The sequence below is a fragment of the Peromyscus leucopus genome, chromosome 4 (assembly GCF_004664715.2).
Source record: "Peromyscus leucopus breed LL Stock chromosome 4, UCI_PerLeu_2.1, whole genome shotgun sequence".
Classification (NCBI taxonomy): domain Eukaryota; kingdom Metazoa; phylum Chordata; class Mammalia; order Rodentia; family Cricetidae; genus Peromyscus; species Peromyscus leucopus.
In genome coordinates this window covers 47,868,439-47,887,991 of record NC_051066.1, presented here as the reverse complement: position 1 = coordinate 47,887,991, position 19,553 = coordinate 47,868,439, and the positions used below count along the sequence as shown (strand labels likewise).

The 19,553-nt window shown below is 45.1% G+C and overlaps 2 protein-coding genes across 6 annotated transcripts in view; one reads left to right on the top strand and one right to left on the bottom strand.

Moving 5' to 3' along the window:
• Nucleotides 1-2,509, bottom strand: part of Dcaf17 (DDB1 and CUL4 associated factor 17) — a 29,393-nt gene extending 26,884 nt beyond the window's left edge. Inside the window, exons 1-2 of one of the 3 annotated variants that reach the window (XM_028885754.2) lie at nt 2,126-2,509; nt 1,660-1,763 (exon numbers count right to left, since the gene is read on the bottom strand). In XM_028885754.2, coding sequence (XP_028741587.1) covers nt 1,660-1,763; nt 2,126-2,251 — 230 coding nt within the window. In that variant the 5' untranslated portion in view covers nt 2,252-2,509. The remainder of the gene's footprint in view (nt 1-1,659; nt 1,764-2,125) is intronic. The other 2 variants (XM_028885751.2, XM_028885753.2) reach the window with 2 other exon arrangements.
• Nucleotides 2,510-2,712: 203 nt separating this feature from the next.
• Nucleotides 2,713-19,553, top strand: part of Mettl8 (methyltransferase like 8) — a 93,111-nt gene continuing 76,270 nt past the window's right edge. For 2 of the 3 annotated variants that reach the window (XM_028885757.2, XM_028885755.2), the window contains exons 1-2: nt 2,791-2,878; nt 4,135-4,214. In XM_028885757.2, the coding sequence (XP_028741590.1) occupies nt 4,212-4,214 (3 nt within the window). In that variant the 5' untranslated portion in view covers nt 2,791-2,878; nt 4,135-4,211. Of the gene's footprint in view, nt 2,879-4,134; nt 4,215-19,553 lie in introns of all 3 variants that reach the window. The other variant, XM_028885758.2, reaches the window with a different exon arrangement.

Below are 19,553 nucleotides of genomic sequence, written 5' to 3'. Positions count from 1 at the left end.
TTTGCAACAGATGTGGAGGAGTTCAAGCATATGAGCACTCTATAAATCACTGGAATCATGGGTAATTCACTAACACTAAAGGCTAAATTGTAGGTTAGCTGATTTGCCAAAGAACCAAAAAGGATAACTATAAGAGTAGTGATTCTCAACAGTGGGTCACGACCCCTTCGATGTCACATCAGATACCCTGCACATCAGATATTTACATTACGATTCATAACAGTAGCAAAATTACAGTTATGGAGTAACAACAAAACAATTTTTTGGTTGGGGGTCACCACAGCATAAGGGTCTCAACGTTAGGAAGGTTGAGAACCACTGGACTAGAGTCAAGGCAAACCTCAAAAATCACTAGTCTCTCTGACTTCTAGTTTCTAATCCAATAAGAACACAGTTTAGATGTTATCACCTCGGAGACAGCTCAATTGGTAAAATGCTCTCCACGCAAGCAAGGCGACCTGCATTTAAATCCCCACCTCTCATGGTTTCTGCCATTTGTAATCCCAGAGCTGGGGAGGTGGAGATAGTGGCAGTGACCATAGGTTGCCAGGCAGGAAGTAGGTGGGACAAGGAGAGAGGAGAATTCTGCAGAAGGCTTGCTACTGGTAAGCCACAGCCACATGGCACCCTCCATGTACCGTCCTGTTGGGGAACCTGGAGATCAGCAACAGAGACAGGCAAATTCACAGGGTTTGCTGGCCATCTACTGGAAACCTAGTTTCCTGGTCCAGTGAAATAAGACCCTGTCTCAACAATAAGGTGGATGGCTCCCGAGGAATGGCATTGAAGACTGACCTATTGCTTCCGTAGACACAGAACGAAAATGCCCATATTTTTTTTTTAGAGATGCAAAGTGAAGGATGTGTTTAGAATATGCTTTAAAATATTTACCATCACAATAAAGGGCCAGGCAGTGGTGACATACCCCTTTAATCCCACTACTTGGGAGACAGAGGCAGAGGGATCTCTGAGCTCAAGACCAGCCTGTTCTACAGGTCGAGTTTCAGGACAGCCAGGGCTACACAGAGAAACCCTGTCTCAAAAGTTAAAAAAAAAAAAAAAAAAAAAAAAGAAAGAAAAAAAAAAAAAAAAAAAAAAAAAAAAAAAAAAAAAAAAAAAAAAGAAAGAAAGAAAGAAAGAAATGAAAGAAAAGAGAGGCAAATCGATAATTCTTAGTCTAGGTGGAAGCATCAACTCACTGTGGCTTTCCCTGTAGCCTGACCTTGAGTGGTTGTGGATGAGGCTGTTAAATATTAAGCATCTATAAATCCTATGCTTTTGTTTGAATACTTTCTCTTGGGGAAAAAAAAGTAAGCACTTCTAAAACAAAATACGAATACCCGTCTCTCAAGCATCATCTAATTATTTCATAACCTGTTTTCTTGACTCTGACCTTTTAATGTTATAAAGCAGCAAATTGTGCTGAGCAACGTATTATTTTGCCTATGCTATAATTTTGTGTGAAATAAGTATTTACGAAGATGAAACCTACAACTTTAGATTTAACGAGGTTTTAAAATCGCATGCATTTTCCTCCTAGTTTTATTATGGATTCATTTTTCCATCTTCCTATTTCACTAAGCACTAAAGGCACGTGGTTCTATAAAAACTACGGTCAGGTGAATTACAGCAAAAAAAAAAATCATCACCAAGATTTACCTGCTGACACAGCACCGGTAATTGTCAAAATATATTCTTCCTCTCTCATAGGCTATAGGTGACTTGGAATGAGTTGTCCAAACATTCTTAAATTTAGTACTCTCCTGAAAGATACAAAGAATTTCGGTTTAGGAAAGAACTCAGCTACCTGCTATGGAACCATTTTTAAGTGGGTAGTTTAAATCTACTTTCAAGTACATTGTTTTTTTTTATTCTACCTCCCTCTGCCTACACGTGTTGGCTTAATTGGATGCCCAACTTTTAGATCGATTGTTTGCAGGAAGGCAAAAGCTTTTAAAAACTAAAGCCATGATGCGGACCTATAAGCACCTATTTACTAACATCCTAGTTGCCTGACACGGATGCCCCTCCCCACTTATAACCCTCAAAGGAAATCCGAGCGTGTAAAAAACTGCACGCTGGGAGGAGGATGGACCCCAGGCACCCCGACTACAGCGGGCGTCACCTGGCACACCAGCGCCCGCAGGATGCCCAGGTTCGTCCTCTGCACCACGCCGGCGTCGCGTGCGAAGAAGCCTAGAGCCCGGCGACTCAGTCGGCGGCACACATTGGTCTTCGGGGTCCGGCCCATGGAGGCCTGGGGTCCGCAGGGCCGTGAAGGGGCGCGCCCCTCACTTCCGCGAGGGGTGGCAGCCGCCACCTGCGAGCCTCAAGGGAAGGCGGACGCTGGAGCCCCGCACTGGGCACTCGGGGGCAGAGAGCAAGACTTAGCACCACTCGGGTTGGGTGCAAAGGAAGAGAACCAACGGCCCCTGCATGGCCCTTCCTTCAACTCTCGGGATTGCACGCCGCACCTCGCGACCCGCCGTAGACACACCCTCTCCCGGAAATGTAGTTCCCATGGCCTCCCCTCCCCCCAACTCTACTTGATTTCTTTTTCGAAAACTACAATTCCCATCAGGCAGAGCGAGGGCTGGTCCGGCCCCGCCCCACCCTACCTTCGGCCCTCCTCTCCCGGCCCTGATAGGCTGCGCCGTAGGGCTGCGCGGTGGGTCGGGTCGTCTTCCGGGCTGCACGAGGCTAGCATGGGAGGCCTCTGGGGCGGCTGTGCGGCCGCCTCCTGGTGGCGTCTCTTCTGTGTGCCCCGCACCTAGGGAGCAATCCCTTTCCGCCCTGGTGGTGGGACGCCCTGCTTTGGCCCCGCGAGGCTCTGGCCACGTGTTCGGAGGGGCGTTGTGTCCAGTGGGACCCTCCAAAGGTACGCCCTGCGGCTTGGCCTCAGCCGCACTTGGGACGTTGTGGATGAGGTTGACTCAAGCATTTGGTTGTATAAACACTTTCGAATTGGAATTAGTGGTGCAAGATGCTGGTTTTCCCACCAAAGTTAAGATTAAATTTCTCCTTCTCAGAGGCCCTAGTGTGGCCAGCGGGGACCCTGGCTGGTTTTGTGGTAATTGCTGTTTCCCTCCTCCTTGCTTCCATTCCCCCCCATATAGGGAATAAAATATGAAATGCTTACATTCCTATTGGATTGCCTAAGATAATCCAGGTTGACGTCCCTGAGTAAAAATTAACATTCTCTGTTAACTAGCTCTGCCAGCGTGTCCAAAATTCCCAGCACACTGAAATTTCCTTAACTGTATACCACACGCCACCATTCGTTTCTTGTAAACCCCTTGAGTGAGGCGTCTGCATCTCCCACCTAGACTCGGTTTGTCACTCCTGATCTTAGGTGCTTAAAGAAAAACTCAGTAATCGCACCAGCTTTCTGATTGACAGCTTAGAAGTACAATACCAAATGAGTGTGCTGGGTCGCAATTTAAGCGCTTAGGGGTTTTGTTTTGTTTAGGGGGGAAAAAAGGAAAGGAAAAACTGTCTTTTTACCCTTGATGCATTTTCTTTGCGGTCTGGCTTTTTTTTTTTTTTTTTTGCTGATATTTCATGACTTGCTGATAGCATAGGGTGGAGTGCTTTATGTATTTTTAGAAAGCTCTACAATAGTTAATTTGGTCATTCATGAATGCAGCTGTCACTGAGAAAACTGGAACCCAGAAAAATATATCTCGATTTTCTTTGGCTGAAGCGAAATGCAAATCATTGCTGAATTGCACTCTTCATCTCTTTCTTCCTGCAGCTCTGTCTCTCTGTGCTCTCCCACCATGGCCGCCGAGCTTGTGTATCCGTGCTTATCATTCACCTAACTTTAAAAGCACCATTATAGTTGAATATTACAACAAAAACAATGGCAAGTGGTGGACATGTGATTCTGCCCTCCACGCATTCACTTCTGCATACAAAGTGCCAGCAGTGAGTTACTCAGTGGCTGGACACAGACCCAGCCCTCACACATGCTGGGCATCCTCCTCATTTGCTGCTCCATTATAATGGTGCTGCCTTTCCTGGTTTGGATCAAAGTCCTCCAGTTCTAACAGATCCAACTGCTTGTCCTCTGGGAACTCTGTAAGCTTGAGAAGTCTGTTGACATGTTTCCCCTTCATCTTGCACTCTTACCAGGGTGGTACTTCAAGGCCGGTTACCTCTAAGTGTTTTTGAGGTCTTCCTGAGGCATCAAGCTTGACCCCTAAATCATCATGGTAAGTGGTTCCTTTCACTATTTTCTTTTCTTTTATCATTATTATTATTATTTGGTTTTTTTGAGACAGGGTTTCTTTGTGTAGATTTGTTGCCCATCTTTGATCTCACTCTGTAGCCCAGGCTGGCCTCAAACTCATAGAGATCCGCCTGGCTCTGCCTCCTGAGTGCTGGGATTAAAGGCGTGCACCACCACCTCCCGGCTTGCTTTCACCATTTCTGACAACCTGTGAGCAGGCTGGAGCTGTGGGGGAGCAAGAAGGGTCTGCATGAGTGTCCACAGCTTGGACAACCTATACTCTTTCTTACCTGTTCTCTTCCTGTGGTATTTATCTTACCATCGGTCTCCCTAGAGAAAGTCAGTAGACTGTCTTTGCCTCTCCCACAACCAAGTCCTTTTGATTCTATTTCTGTCCGGTCTTTTCTTCTGAGTAGTTTAGTGCCTTCCCACTTTTATCATGTTATTAATTAGCCTTCTGATTGTTCTTTCTGCCTCTGCTTGGATATTTTCGATCCCAACCTGCCACAGTTTTTGTAGAGTGCCTTTACTAATGCACGAAGCTGTCACATCCTTCTTAGTGGCTCCTAGTCACCCACCTCATAGTGTTTCAAACCAGAATCCAACCCAGGATCTTCCATTGTTAAAGTATTTTTAGTATGTTAAACGTATGTAAATATAAAACTATATAAATTCCTATGTATCTTTTATGCAACTCTAATAACCAGGCATTTGTTAATCAAATGAACAAATGCTTACTCGTTGTGATCAGTGGTACTGTTTGCTAGACCTTAAAAATTCAGAAAGCCCATCAATCAGTCTGTCCTGTCCTTCATGGACACTGTTTTTCCATTGAGACCTATAGGTATTTTTCTAGTGTTATAGATTACTCAGTGCCCCAGTCTTTATTTAAACCACCCAAGACCTCCCTTGGTTAGTGTGCCTGGACTTTATTTGGCCCTCACAGGATACCATCATTTCTACACATCAGGGTCTTGTTCACTTTTCTGCTGCTGTAGCACCACCACCAAAAGCAGCTTGGGCAGGAAAGGGTTTATTTATCTTATAAATCCTGAATCACAGTTCACTGAGGGAAGCCAAGGCAGGGGCTCCGACCCTGGCAGGACCTCCAACCCTGGCAGGACCTCTGACCCTGGCAGGACCTTTAACCCTGGCAGGGCCTCCAACCCTGGCAGGACCTCCAACCCGGGCAGGACCTCCGAACCCTGGCAGGGCCTCCGACCCTGGCAGGGGCTATGTGGAGGTCCTGGAGGAGTGCTGCTTACCAGCTTACTCCTCAGGGCTGTGCTTACTATGTTTTCTTACAGAACCCAGGACCACCTGTCCAGCTGTGACCTCACCACAATGAACCCATCAATAACTAATTAAGAAGATGCCCTGCAGGCCTGCCTGCCTACAGCCTGGTCCTCTGGAGCAGTGGTTCTCAACCTTGCAAATGCTGCAACCCTTTAATCCAGTTCCTCACGCTGTGGTGACCCCCAACCATAACATTATTTTCGTTGCTGCTTCATAACTGTCATTTTGTTACTGTTTTGACTCGTAATGTAATATTTCTGGTGGTCTTAGGGGACCGTATGAAAGGATCGTCAATCCGCTAAGGGGTCCTGACCCACAGGTTGAGAGCCACCGTTATGGAGCCATTTTTCTCAATTGAGGTTTACTCCTCTCCAGTGATTTTAGTTTGGGTCAAGTTGACATAAAACTAGCCAGACTCTTTCATTACTTTGCACTCATGGCAAATGCACAGCTTGTTGAGGAGTGCACCCCTAAACCCCAATGTGGGACCCGAAACTGGACAGCATTCGGGTGAACGATGCCACCTAGAGCATCTAGATAGTCATCATCCTGACTATCCTTTTGTTAAGGTTCTTTTTTTTTTCCTTTTTGAAGTTTTTTTTTTTTTGTTTTTAAATCAAGTTGAAAATAAGGGTTTCTTGATCAGGCTAACAGTCTAAAGGACACATGTGTCGATCCCTAAGGGTCCATAGAGGGTCCATCAGAACCCCTGAGTGTCCCGTAAAGGACATGGCTACAGCTCAGCCTCATCCCTTGACCGCCCTTGGTGTCTGTCCCTGTGCGATGTGTGTCCACTTGTTTAAGCCTTTCTGCTCGGTTTTCTTTAGTGCTCCCTTTCTTCCTTTCTCTTAGCTGTTAGGCTCAAGACTCTCCCCGGATGGCACAGCTCTGCCTGAACCCTATCCTCAACCCCCTCCAGCTAAGCAGCCTTGAGTGTGACCCCAAGTTACTCTATATACTCTATATATTGAGCTAGCCTGGGCAGAAAAAGGAGCTGTGATATTGTTCTGCCTCTTTAGCACACTACTTAAAATGTGGTAATGCATATATTGAATGAATGAATGAATGGCCTACAAAACCAATGTGTAGAACTTATCAGCAACTAAATGCTTTTAGCACCAATGAAGATTTTGTTTCCTCTTACTCTTTAAATCCATAGGGAGCCACAACAGAAATGAGAAATACAAATCCCTGTGAAGTGTACCTTTAAAGTAGGTATTTTTCAGCCAGTCTGGTGCCGCACACTTTCAGTTCTAGCCCCTGGGAGGCAGAGCCAGATGGATCTCTTAAGAATTGAAAGCCAGCCTGGTCTACATAGGGAGTTCCCAGACAGCTAAGGCTACACGTGAGAACTTGTCTTAAAAAAAGAAAGTGGGGTCGGGCGGTGGTGGCATACGCCTTTAATCCCAGCACTCGGGAGGCAGAGGGAGGTGGATCTCTGTGAGTTTGAGGCCAGCCTGGTCTCCAAAGCGAGTTCCAGGAAATGCGAAAAGCTACACAGAGAAGCCCTGCCTCGAAAAAAAACAAAAAACAAAAACAAAAAAAAAAGGTGGGTGTTTTTCATAATAGCATTAACAGATGCAGCTTATGATTACAGATTCTCTAGTTTGGGGGGATGGTAAAATAAATACTGGTTCTTTTTTTTACCACTCACCCATTCTTTGTTTTATGTTAGCAAAATATCTGCTTATATGATTTACTTAAAGAAAGATATTTTAGTTAAGTATTTAAGCTCTCAGGCTTTTGAGTATTTGAAACAAAATTTGAAGGAAGGCCCTTGGAGGCCATTGTTCAGCAGTAGTTGTCCTCTGCCGGGCCTGGGACCTGTTTGGTAGGGTATAGCTGTGACTGTGATAGAAGGACCAGCTAGACAGTACTCAGTGTTGCATCTCATCATCATGGGTTGAAAACATAGATTTTCAGTACTGGGATCACTGGGAGCCCCATTTGAGCCAGAGTGGCCGGAGAAGACCTCTCTAAGGGGGGTACTTCAAGCTGAGCCTTGAATGATGAGGAGGACTGCTCTACAGAGGTGTGGTGGCTCATATTTGTAATCCCAGAACTCAAGAGGTTGAGGCAGACCAGTCCATGTGAGTCTGAGGCTAGCCTGGGCTACAGAATTGCAGCGTGAGACCCTTTCTCAAACAAAGGCAAGCATCCCGGCAAAGGGATGCTCAGCCACAGGGTCCTCCAGGCCTGTGACGACAAAGTTGTTTTTTTCTATACTGTCCCGATGTCTGGTGTGGCTCTCTTGTATCCAGGAGGGAGATAAACTCAGAGCGGTAGGCAGGGACCAAACCATGACCAGCCTTTCAGGCTGAAGGAAGGAGTTTGAATTTATTCTGTCATGATGGAAAGCCACGAGAGGCTTAGAGGAGGGGAGTAGCATGATCTAGTTCGTTTTAATAACATTTGGCTACAGTGTGGAGAATGTAGTGGTGGGCCCAGCTTCTTAAACTGGCTTCCAGCCGTTACAGGATCTCATGTCTGAATGTGGGGGCCATGAGACATTTGGCAACAGTAAAAGGTTTCTGAATGTACAACCAAGAATTAATTCAGAACCGAAGTGTGTGGTGAATCTGGTGGGCTTCTGGCAGTGCTGCTGATGTTGCGGCCTCAGTTCTGAGCACACGGTGGCCACACTTCACACAGCACATGCTGCCTGGCGCACCACACAGCACACTTCCTAAAAGGCGTTAGTGCGGACTCAAGGCCATTGTAGGCTCTGAATTGCAGTGTTGGTGATGTCTATACAAGCTCTTCTGTTCCTCGGAGTCATCCTGATTTAAATATGGGAAACAAGGACTTCCATATTTCCTTATCTTCATTCCTCAGCATGTGAGGACCAAATTATTATATCGTTAGACTCTGCCATGTTAGAATGTTTGATTTGAAATTTTCTGTTTGGGTTGCAGTCTTCAGTTTCATAAATAAATTGTGAAATGAATTTTGGCTTCTGATTAGGACAGAATTTCCAACAATATCTGAAAGGGTCCTAAACGTGCCTCCTGCCAGTTTATCCTAGGTATTTATACAAAGTGGTGTATATTTCAGCATTTATAATTATAAAATCTATATCCACTCTGAAAAAACTTCGAAAATATTCTACATCTTGTGATATCAAACACTCAGCCAAGATTTAATTCTTTGTTACTTATTTATATGTGTAGCTTGTGTATGGGTACATGTGTATGCTACGCTGTACATGCATGTATGTGTGTGTGTGTATGCATGTGTGTGTGTGTATGCATGTTTGCATGTCTATGTGTATACATGCATGTGGTGGCCAGAGGTTGATGCTGGTGTCTTCCTTGATTTCTCTCTGCCTTGCCCTTGAGGCAAGGTCTCTCAGTGAACCGTGTGCTCACCAATTACCTAGGACAATCTGTCCATCTCTACTTCCACTCTGCTGGGGTACAGATATACACCAACACACATTTTTCTATGTGAGTGTTGGGGATATATATATATATATATATATATATATATATATATATATATACACACACACACATAAAAACAGCTTTCAATTTAAATCAGGTAAAAATTATTTAGAATTTCTCTATAGGGTTAAAACTTTGTGATCCTTTTTTAAGAAGCTCTTAACTCAATGTCACAAAATGCCCACCCTTTTTTTCCTCTAAAAGCTTTAAGAATGTGTCTTTTCCATTGAGTCTTTAATTTAATGTGGGAATGATACAAATGAGTGATCCATTTTATTATTTTTCATATGTGACTAGCCACTTGTCCAGAACCATTTATTGATTAGTCCTCATTTCTGTGTAGAGCTGCAGTGTTAGCTCTACTGTTCTTCAGATTTCATAGGTAGTGGCTTTATCTGTCTTCTGTTGCTGTAACAAAATACCCACGGCTGGGCACTTAATCAAGAAGTATTTAATTTCCTACTATGGAGGCTGAAAGGTAAGATCCAGAGGCTGAATTTGTGTGTCTTCTTCCTTGGCTGCATCACAACATGGTCGATGGCATCGTGGTGGGAACATGGGTCCGATCATATGGTGATAGGAACCAGGAACTGACCGAGGTCTGGTGGGGACTGTGTTACTCCTTTTCCCGAACAGCGCCTCCAGCAGTCCACTGACCGTCACTGGGCCCTGTTCTTGAAGGTCTACCACCTTTCTTTCCACTGGGGACCAAGTTTCCTCTGCATGAGCCTTTGGGGGACACATCTGAACCACATGTAAGCCATGGCACATCGTTGGGTCTGTTTCTAGTCTCTGGTCTGTCCTGTTTTTCTCTCTCTGAGCTAATAGCTGACTAATTATTACAGTCAGTTTTGTAACAAAGCTTGACAGCTGTCAGGGCAAAGCTTATACCTTATTCCATCTCCTTCAAAAAATTTTTTCTTTTCTATTTGTACTTTTTGTTTTAAAACACCTTAAGTTCCGCAGAAAACCTCACTAGAATTTAAAAAAAAATAGATATATTTTTTATTTTATTTTACATGTATGAGTGTTTTGCCTGCATGTATGTACATGCACCACATGCATGTCTGGTGCCCGTTGACATAAGATGAGGGCATTGGATCCCCTAGGACAGGATTATAGACAGTTGTGAGCTGCTGTGGTGGGCTCTAGAAACTGAATACAGGTTTTCTGCAAAAGCAGCCAGTGCTCTTAACTGCTGAGCCATCTCTCCAGCTCCCTTTGGGATTTTGATTGGGATGGATGATATTATATCAAGTTGAAGAGCATCAGCAGCCTTCCCATTTCAAATTAGTCTATAGAAACAGTCTTTCCTGATTTCCTTAGATCTTCTTTAGTTTCTTTGAAGTTTGGTGATTTTCTTAAAAGGAAATATTATCCAAAAAATTATTCCTAAAATATTTTGCATTGTCTTATGTAGCTAGAGTTTTCCTGCCTTGCCCACTGTCAGGACAAATCTCTGTCACCCGCCAGTCCCACAGCCGCTCAGACCCAACCAAGTAAACACAGAGACTTATATTGCTTACAAACTGTATGGCTGTGGCAGGCTTCTTGCTAACTGTTCTTATAGCTTAAATTAACTTATTTCCATAAATCTATACCTTGCCACATGGCTCGTGGCTTACGGGTATCTTCACATGCTGCTTGTCATGGTGGCGGCTGGCAGTATCTCCTCTGTCTTCCTGTTCTTTCTTTTCTCCTCTCTGTTAGTCCCGCCTATACTTCCTGCCTAACCACTGGCTAATCAGTGTTTTATTTATTGACCAATCAGAGTAATTTGCCATACAGACCATCCCACAAAAGTCTTAAGTGTGGTGGTATTGTGTTCCCCAAAATATTGTGTACTCTAATAAATTTATCTGGGGTCAGAGAACAGACAGCCACTAAATACAAAGGCTAGAAAATGGTGGCACTCACACCTTTAATCCTAGCATTCCAGAGATAGAAATCCCTCTGGATCTCTGTGAGTTCAAGGCCACATTGGAAATAGCCAAGCATGGAGACACACACACCTTTAATCCCAGAAAGCCAGCCTTTAATCCCAGGGAGTGGTGGTAGAAAGCAGAAAGATATATAAGGCGTGAGGGCCAGAAATTAGAAGAATTTGGCTGGTTAAGATTTTGGCTGGTTAAGCATTCAGGCTTTTGAGCAGTAGTTCAGCTGAGAGCCATTGGGATGAGGACACAGAAGCTTCCAGTCAGAGGAAACAAGACCAGCTGAGGATCCGGCAAGGTGAGATAGCTGTGGCTTATTCTGTCTCTCTGATCTACCAGCATTGACCCCAATAACTCGCCTCGGGTTTGATTTTATTAATAAGAACCTTTAAGGTTCCTGCTACACTTAAGAATATCATTTTTAATAAATGTTGTAAATGATATATGTATGCATTTTTTTTTTTTTTTTTTTTTTTTTTTTTTTTTTTTTTTTTTTTGCTTTCTTAAAACAGGGACTCATTATGAAGCTCCTGGGCCACAAATTTAATCTTCCAGCCAAAGTCTCCCCCATGTTGGTATTACAGACCTGCACTACCATGCCTGGCTAAAAATTCTAGTTTTAAATTTATTACATAATGTATTTACTCAGGGGGTGGGGCATGTGCTTGCCATGGTTTATACGTGGGGGCAAAAGACAGCCCCCCGGTGTGTTCTCTCCTTCACTATGTGGGTCCCAGGGATCACACTCTGACCATCAGGCTTGGTGGCAAATGCCTTTACGTGCTGAGCCACCTGGCTGGCCCAGTTAGATTTGTTAATATTACTCTTCTTTTGAGTAGATTAACATGCATATGTCTTCGTAGGTCGAGCACTCTTGCCCAGGCTTCCTCTTTAGTTATGATAATCATCACTTGTGGGCTCCAGGAGTTTTTTCGATGTTGATAATCCTTCAGGAAATTGTGACTGTTTTGTTATTTTCCTGCCCATTATCTTTTATTTCTGTTTCCTTTTTTGCTGTGTTGACCCAGGTGTGCGGTTGAGTTTCTTCTCCTCAGGTGTCAACACTGACAGCTCACTCCAGTGTTTATAGAGAGTAGCTGCTACTGAGGGTGACGTTGCTACCAGCCAGGGGTCTTAACGGGTTCCTTTGCTCTGCCCCCTAAAGCTGAAAGGCAGGAAGAGGGCAGCAGGGAGCAGTGGAGAAGTCTCGAACACACGAACACACGAACAGGATCAGTCAGAATCAGCAGTTGAAGGGAGGCTTGTACTGGGGGTGAGGAAACACTCACGCAGCGGACGCACAGAGAAAAAGCCCACCCCCAAGCTCCCCCACCCGACCACCACTCAAGGACAACTCAGGACGTGGAGAAATCCAGTCTCTTCTTCCCCCTCCGACTTAGGGTTGGTCGCTTTTGAAGAAAGACAGGATGGTTGATGACTCACAACCGTTGTGTAAACATGTCTCGTCTTTCCAGACCTCCCTGTTTGTCTGCCTGCCAGGGAACCGATCTAACTCCTAGACCCTTAGCACTGCAGGTTGCTGATGATGGGTCTTTATCGGGTTAATAAAGTTCTCTCCTGTTCCATATTGGCTAAAGTTCTGTTTGTTTGATCAACTAGACATGGAATTTCATCCGTGCTTGTGTATATTTGCTGCTGCGATCTATGATTTTTCCCTCCAGTATGATAATGTGGTAAAGTACATAGATACACTGGATAGGCTAAATGGGTCCATTTAGATAAACGTGGTGACGTATTTTGTTTTTGTGCATTGCGGGCTTTGGGTTGCTGCTGGCTCCAGTGCTCAGTCAGATCTGGAATTTTGGTTTCTGGAAAGATCTTTCTAGCTTGCTGGCTCAGTGATGTATGTTGTTAAAATAATCTGTATTTTGTGTTTGTTTACCCAGCATTTGGGGTGCTGCACAGCAGGAGGGCTTCTCAAGTATCAAGTTCACCCAGTTTCCAGAACTAGATTCACATATATATATGTGAATCTAGTTCCCCTCCACACTGCACAGCTAGCCCCACTTTCGGCTGCAGGGAAGGATCGAGCAGTGGGAAGAGCAGCATAGCCAGAGTCAGTCATGCTGTAGCCACGGCAGCAGCACCACTGAGATCTTGAACAAGCCCCCTCCTCCCTCTGGGTTCACTCAGTCATCTGCTGAGTGGATACTTTAAGACTGCAGTGAGATTATATACGCTTACAGATACAAGCATCATATAAGGGCAAAGCCTGAGATGTAAATATGACACCCGGTGCATTCTCTGTTAGGAAGAATACAGCAAGAGCCAGGCGGTGGTGGCACATGCCTTTAATCCCAGCACTTGGGAGGCAGAGGCAGGCGGATTTCTGTGAGTTCAAGGCCAGCCTGGGCTACAGAGTGAGTTTCAGGAAAGGCGCAAAGCTACACAGAGAAACCCTGTCTTGAAAACCAAAAGACTACGGTAGGAATGCAGAGGGTTAGTACGGTACACTGAGGACTGTTGTTCTTTTTAGGGTGAGAAACTATTTTATGTACAACTATAATGATGGTGTACATTTGCTGAAACTAGGAGTTTACAGTCCAGAGAGACAGGAGAGGAAGGAAAGGAGGAAGAGGAGGGGAAGTCTATTGCTGAGAGAAGTCGGGGCAGGAACTGAAGGCAGGAACCCCAAACAGAGGCTATGTTCTCATGCCTTGCTCAGTCTGCTTTCTTATAGCATCCGGGACCACCAGCCCAGGGTGGCACCATCCACAGTGAGCTGGGTCCTCACACACCAACCCTTAGTCACGAGAAGAAAAATGTACCACAGGGTTGTCCGAAGGCCAGTCTAGTGAGGGCATTTCTCAACTGAGGTTCCCTCTTTCAGAATGACTCTAGCTTTTGTCACGGACACAAACTAGCCAGTGTGTCCTCTACTACTCTGTTTTGAGACAGGTTTCTGTCTGAATTTGTCACTTACTGTTTTGGCTAGGCTGGGCAAGTCCCCAAGGTCCACCTCTGTGTGCCTACCAAGCTCTGGGGTTATAGGCATGCACAGCAACACCTACCTTTCGGGTAGGTGCTAGAGACTCAAGCCCAGACCCTCATGCCTTCACAGCAGGTGGCTTCACCCACTGCTGCGCCTCCTCAGCCTCCAACTCCCCACTTCTTTTTGTTTTTAAATGTTTATGTTTTGTTTGAAGAGTATATTCTAATATCCCAGCGTGGCCTTTTCCCTGTTCCTTTTCTGTGCGCTCTCTCTCTCTCTCAAATGTCTTTAAATAGCATGCATTCTTATGTATATTAATGAGTTTCATTGAGCCACTTTCATCCAGGTACCTGATGGATTTCAATCATGTTCACCCCATTACTCTCTTTTGTCTCCCCCCTGACTTCTGCTAATCACTTTCCTTTTCCCAACAATGGGCATGTGCACACTCACACACACACACACACTCAGACACACACACACACACACACACACACACACACACATCCTGCCTTCTACTTCCATGGTTTTTGTTTTGACCCAGTGAGTTTTATTAGGGTTGTTACAAGGGTGTGGGTACCTCACCAGTAGTACACCACTGAAAAAAAAATGTCTCTCTCTCTCCCACCAACCATTATCTGTATATAAATACTCAAAGAACCCTCCCCCCAACACAATATGAGCACACACCCCCAAACACAGTATGGCCAGCCTGATTTTGTGTGCATCTTGTGCAGGTATTCACTGCTGCTCTGAGATCAAGAACGCAGTAGCCATGCTGTGCCTGCACTCAGCATTCCACACCATTCCCAGTCACTTAAGACTCTTTCACATTCTTTCCTCCCCTTCCTCTGCAGTGTGTCCCCAGCCTTGGAGCAGGGGTGATAGAGCTCCCCGACTTAAGAATATATTGATTAGTAGAGTGGAAGGAGCCTGGAGGTCAGAAAACAACTTGGAGTTTGGTCTCTTTTTCCACCTTTGTGTGGGTTCCAGGGACCATGTCACCAGGCTCTCACAGCAGTGCCTTTACCTACAGAGCCACCTCACCAGCCCTCGATGTTCCCCTTATGGCTGGACATTCGGCAGTCATTTATTCTCAGCACCTTGACCAGCTAAGGGTCTGCAGTCTCCTTTGGGACATCCCTCCATGAAAGCCACCACCTTGGGCTGGAGGTGTAGCTCAGTGGTAGAGTGTTTGCCTAGCATGCGTTAAGGCCTGGGTTTCCTCCCCAGCCCCGAAACTAAACCCAAGCAAACCTCGTCCTTACTATAGTCCTAAGAAAAATGTGGTAAATATCTGCCAAAGACATCCTACAAAATGCCCACTCCTCAAAACACGGGATCCTTGAAATACAGGAAAAGTCTTACTTTGAGAAACAGGATCAGAAGATATGGCAGCCGATTGTAACGTGGTATCCCGGCGGGGATTCTGGGAGAGAAGAGGACATTAGGGGAAACGAAGGCAGCACAGATGAAGTATGAAGTATGACTCAAGTTTGTAATAATGTTTTTCTGCTGTTGTCAATGGTAACAAGCACACCAAATTTATACAAGAGCTGCATGGGGGAAGAAGGTATGTCAGATATTCGGGAACTCAGGAGATCCTTAACTTAGCAGTCAACCTAGAACTGTCCCGAAACTGAAACTTTTCTTGAATGTGGTGAATGCCTCTGCAGAGAAGCTGCTGGACTTAGTGGTTAAGATGAACCCAAGCTGGGCCGAGTACACACCCTTAATTCCAGCATTCAGGAGGCAGAGGCAGGAGGACTTCTGTGCGTTCAGAGCCAACCTGGTCTGCAGAGCAGGCTCCAGGACAGCCAGGACTACATAGAGGACTACCCTGTCTCAAAAACACAAAACAAAAACATGAGCCAGATGCTAGGCTGCTGGGGTTCCCTTCTTAGCCTCATCGGTCACCCTAATAACCAAAATTATGTCACATCCCCCTGTCTCCATCGCCGAGTCTTGTTTCCCCCATAAGATTGATTTTTATTTATGCATATGTGTCTATGTGCCTGTGAGTGAATACATGCATGTGTGTGCAGTGCCTGCAGAGGCCAGAAAGGGTGTCGGATCCCCTGGAACTGGAGCTCCAGGTGGTTACAGACCCACTAATGTGGGTGATGGGAGCCAAATCTGAGTCCTTTGCAGAAGCAAATGCTCTTAATCACTGAGCCAACTCTCCAGCCTCCGCTGTCTTCTATTAAATAAATTCTTCTGTGGTCTGAGATGATAAAGAAGAGGATTTAGAGGAATGTGTGGCAATATGTGTTAATTCTGTTTATCATTTCCACTTTGCTCTTTAGTTTGGGGCATTTTTGTGGTTACAGCTGAATTTCACTGCATTGCTCCTCTTCTACATACTGATTTTGGGGTTGGCATGCCAACAGAACTGTATCCTGAATGCTGCATTCTTAAAGGAGAAAGCATCAAGATTGTAAAGATTCAAGAGAAAGCAAGGCCAGGACTTGAGAATTCCTTTTTTAATGTATAGGGGTGTTTTGCTTGCATGTATGTCTATGTGCCATGTGCATACCTAGTGCCCAGGCTGGGTGACAAGAGGGTGCTGGACCCCCTGGACTGGGGTTACCAATTGTTGTAAGCCACCACGTGGGGGTTGGGAATTGAACTTATGTCCTCTGCAAGTGCCCCTTACCACTAAGAATTCTTAACCTTAGTTTCCTCCTTTGTGTGAGGCATGACTGAGTCTGTGCCAAAGCCACTGAGCCTGGCAGGGCCTTCTGTCTGTGAAGATAGATGCCCCTGCATTGAGATTCTGAAGCTAACTTTTTTGGTCTTCAGCAGATTTCTGATTAAGCCATCCTGGTTTTTGTTTGGGTTTTTGACATACGTTCTCAGGTGTGTAGCACTGACTGGTCTGAAACACACCTTTTGTAGCCAGGCTGGCCTTGAACTTGCTTCCTGACTTGGCCACCCAATGCAGGTGTGAGCTGGAACTCAGGTTGCTAGGCATGTGAGGCAGGCACCCTTCACTGTTGAACCATCTTGTCAGCCCTTTCTCCTTCTTTAACTGTTTGAGACAGAGGCTCAGCTATGTATCCCTGGCTGGCCTGGAACTCAGGATCCTTCTTCCTCAACCGCTGGACTCCTGGGATTGTATGAAAGTCTGGGACACCATGCTTGGCTTTTTATGATGCTTTCTTATCACTGTTGAAGTTAGTCTACAGAGCCCCACAATGCTATCGATGGATTATATTTTCGGAGCAATTTGATGTTTCTCTTTGGTGTGAAGAAAGAAAGCAATGCTTTAGTCAGGAGCTGTCTCTTTGAGCAAGCAGTTGCTGGAAACCGAAAGGCAAATAAAAGGCCTGTGATTGGGAAGTTGTCTCTCTGGAGACGCCCACCAGAGGGCGCGCGAGCTTTCCCAGGGCTGGGCGGACCTGACGGGGGCCATCTGTGTCTGCTGTCTGAGGATTAACAAGTACTGTAAATGACAAGATCGTGGGGCATCAGAGCCACCGTTGCTAAACGAGGAGAGAAAGCAGCCATAATGCCACATGGCAGTGGAGAACTGTGGTCACCAGAGGACGGGAAGGGGAGGGGAAGAGGGGTCAGGAGGTGTCCCATACCTGGTTCAAAAAATGGAGTCAGCTGCCATTCTACTCTCATATAGTGGCTGTAGCTACAACCACTTAGTGTATGTTATAAAGAACTAGAAGAGCCGTCCAACGGTTCCTCCACACAATGTTTACATTATGTGCATAATTTTGAAGGAAAAACAAAAAGTCAAGGTAGCAAGCTCCTGCTGTAGTTGGTGAATAGGAAGTTTCTAGATGACTAGAATTTGACATCCTAATGGGGGCTCATGAAACCTTTCAAGTGGAAATGCCACCTAGTACCTAGTACCTATCGTCTTCCCCTCCTTCCTCTACGTGTGGATATTATGTGGAACTTGTAAACTTACTAACTTTAAAAGTAATTGTTTTGTAAGTACAAAGGTACTTGGAGGATTTTTCCCTTTGAGAGGTGGAGACAGGATAAGGAGTTCAGAACCAGCCTCTGCTACATTGCATTTTAAGGCCAGCCTGGGTTACCCGAGACCCTGTGTCAAAACAAACAAACACCAACCAACCAACCAACCAACCAAACTAGGAAAAAAACATTTTAAGATTCGCCGAGACCACCTGTGAGTCAGAGTTAGAAGCATCTTCCTAGAACACGTCTGCGCATGTGCACTTATGCTGGCATGCAGGTCCTGAAAAGGGGCCATTCGAAAGACTTTGTTCCTGCTTTTCTCCTCCACCTCTCAGAGAACTTCTTTCTGTATTAATAAGTTTAAAAGTTTGACGACATTTTGCAGATACTTGTTTTTCCTCTCTATGGATATGCATTTAATAATTTAGCCAGTACTATAAAAATAACTATACTTTTTCAGCATATGTACAATCAGTGCTGTGACAAATTCTTAATATATTCTGATTATTTTACACAACATCTTTCTAAAAATGGAATTTTCCATCATGTGTTCTTATGAGGATGATGCATACTTTTAATCCCAGCTCTAGGGAGACAGAGGCAGAAGTCTAAGCAGATCTCTGTGAGCTCAAGACTAGCCTGGTCGACATAGAGAGTTCCAGGCCAGCCTGAGCTACATAGGGAATCAATCTGACAGGCGTTCATTGGTCTGTTTTGTAGGTGGGACAAAGCTTTCACCCTCTGTGTGTGCTTTTGTAACATGTCTTGGTATTTGGGAAAATAGTAGTTCATCCATTGTAGTGGGTCCTCCAAATGTAGACACATTTCCTTGTGTCATAAATAAATCTTACCCTCAGTACAGCAGTGCACAAGTATTAGAAAGCTGCTTCCTCATAGTGGTGGACACACATTGACTAGAATTTTAAATTTTGCCTAAAAGCTCAAATTCTATGAAAGACAATACGTGGTGTCTGTTGTTTTCCTAACAGGCATGCTTTATTTCTGAGGAACTGACAAAGGGAAAGTTGTGCTCCCTGAAGACACTTTTTATGGCTTCATTGTAGAGGTGTGTGAGGGTGGGGGCCGTCCTGAGAGTCCGGTAAGTGAAGAGGCCAGCAGCTCAGCATGGTTGGTTACCTCTGCTTTGCGTCAGGCCAGCCTGCGGTTACTGCTTCCATTCTGTCTACACACCATCGTCGTCGTCGTCGTCGTCGTCGTCGTCGTCGTCGTCGTCGGTGGGCTAATACCGTCGGTGGGCTGTGGCAGTGAGCAAAAGGTCAATAACTTATTGATATGATCGTGGAAACAGTTCTGACCTCTGATGATTCTTGATGGGAACTTGGGGGCCTCTGTGGACCCCACTGAGAAGCTGAATTCTCAGTGGCTCATAGCAGCCCATTCTTTCACCTGACATTAGCTGGGGGATAATTTGTGACTCAGTTCTTGTGACATTTGAGAGTGGGTCTTTGGGGAGCTTGTGAGTAGTTTCCTCATTCCTAAAAAGAGACTGAAGAAAGATGTGGAGGGTGTCCTGTCAGTGTGGTATCTGAAACTGGTGCAGCCATTTTGTAACCAGCTACAGGACTCTCAGCCTAGGATAAAGGTAGAAGAATCTCCGAAGACATGATTGGTGGTAAGCATTTCTGAGTGGCGGTTTGCATTTATTTTTGTGAATGACATTAGCATATTTTCTATTGAGGTCATTTCTACTTGTTTTCTAAGCATTTCTTATGGATGGTAATAAAACATCCTAATAGCTT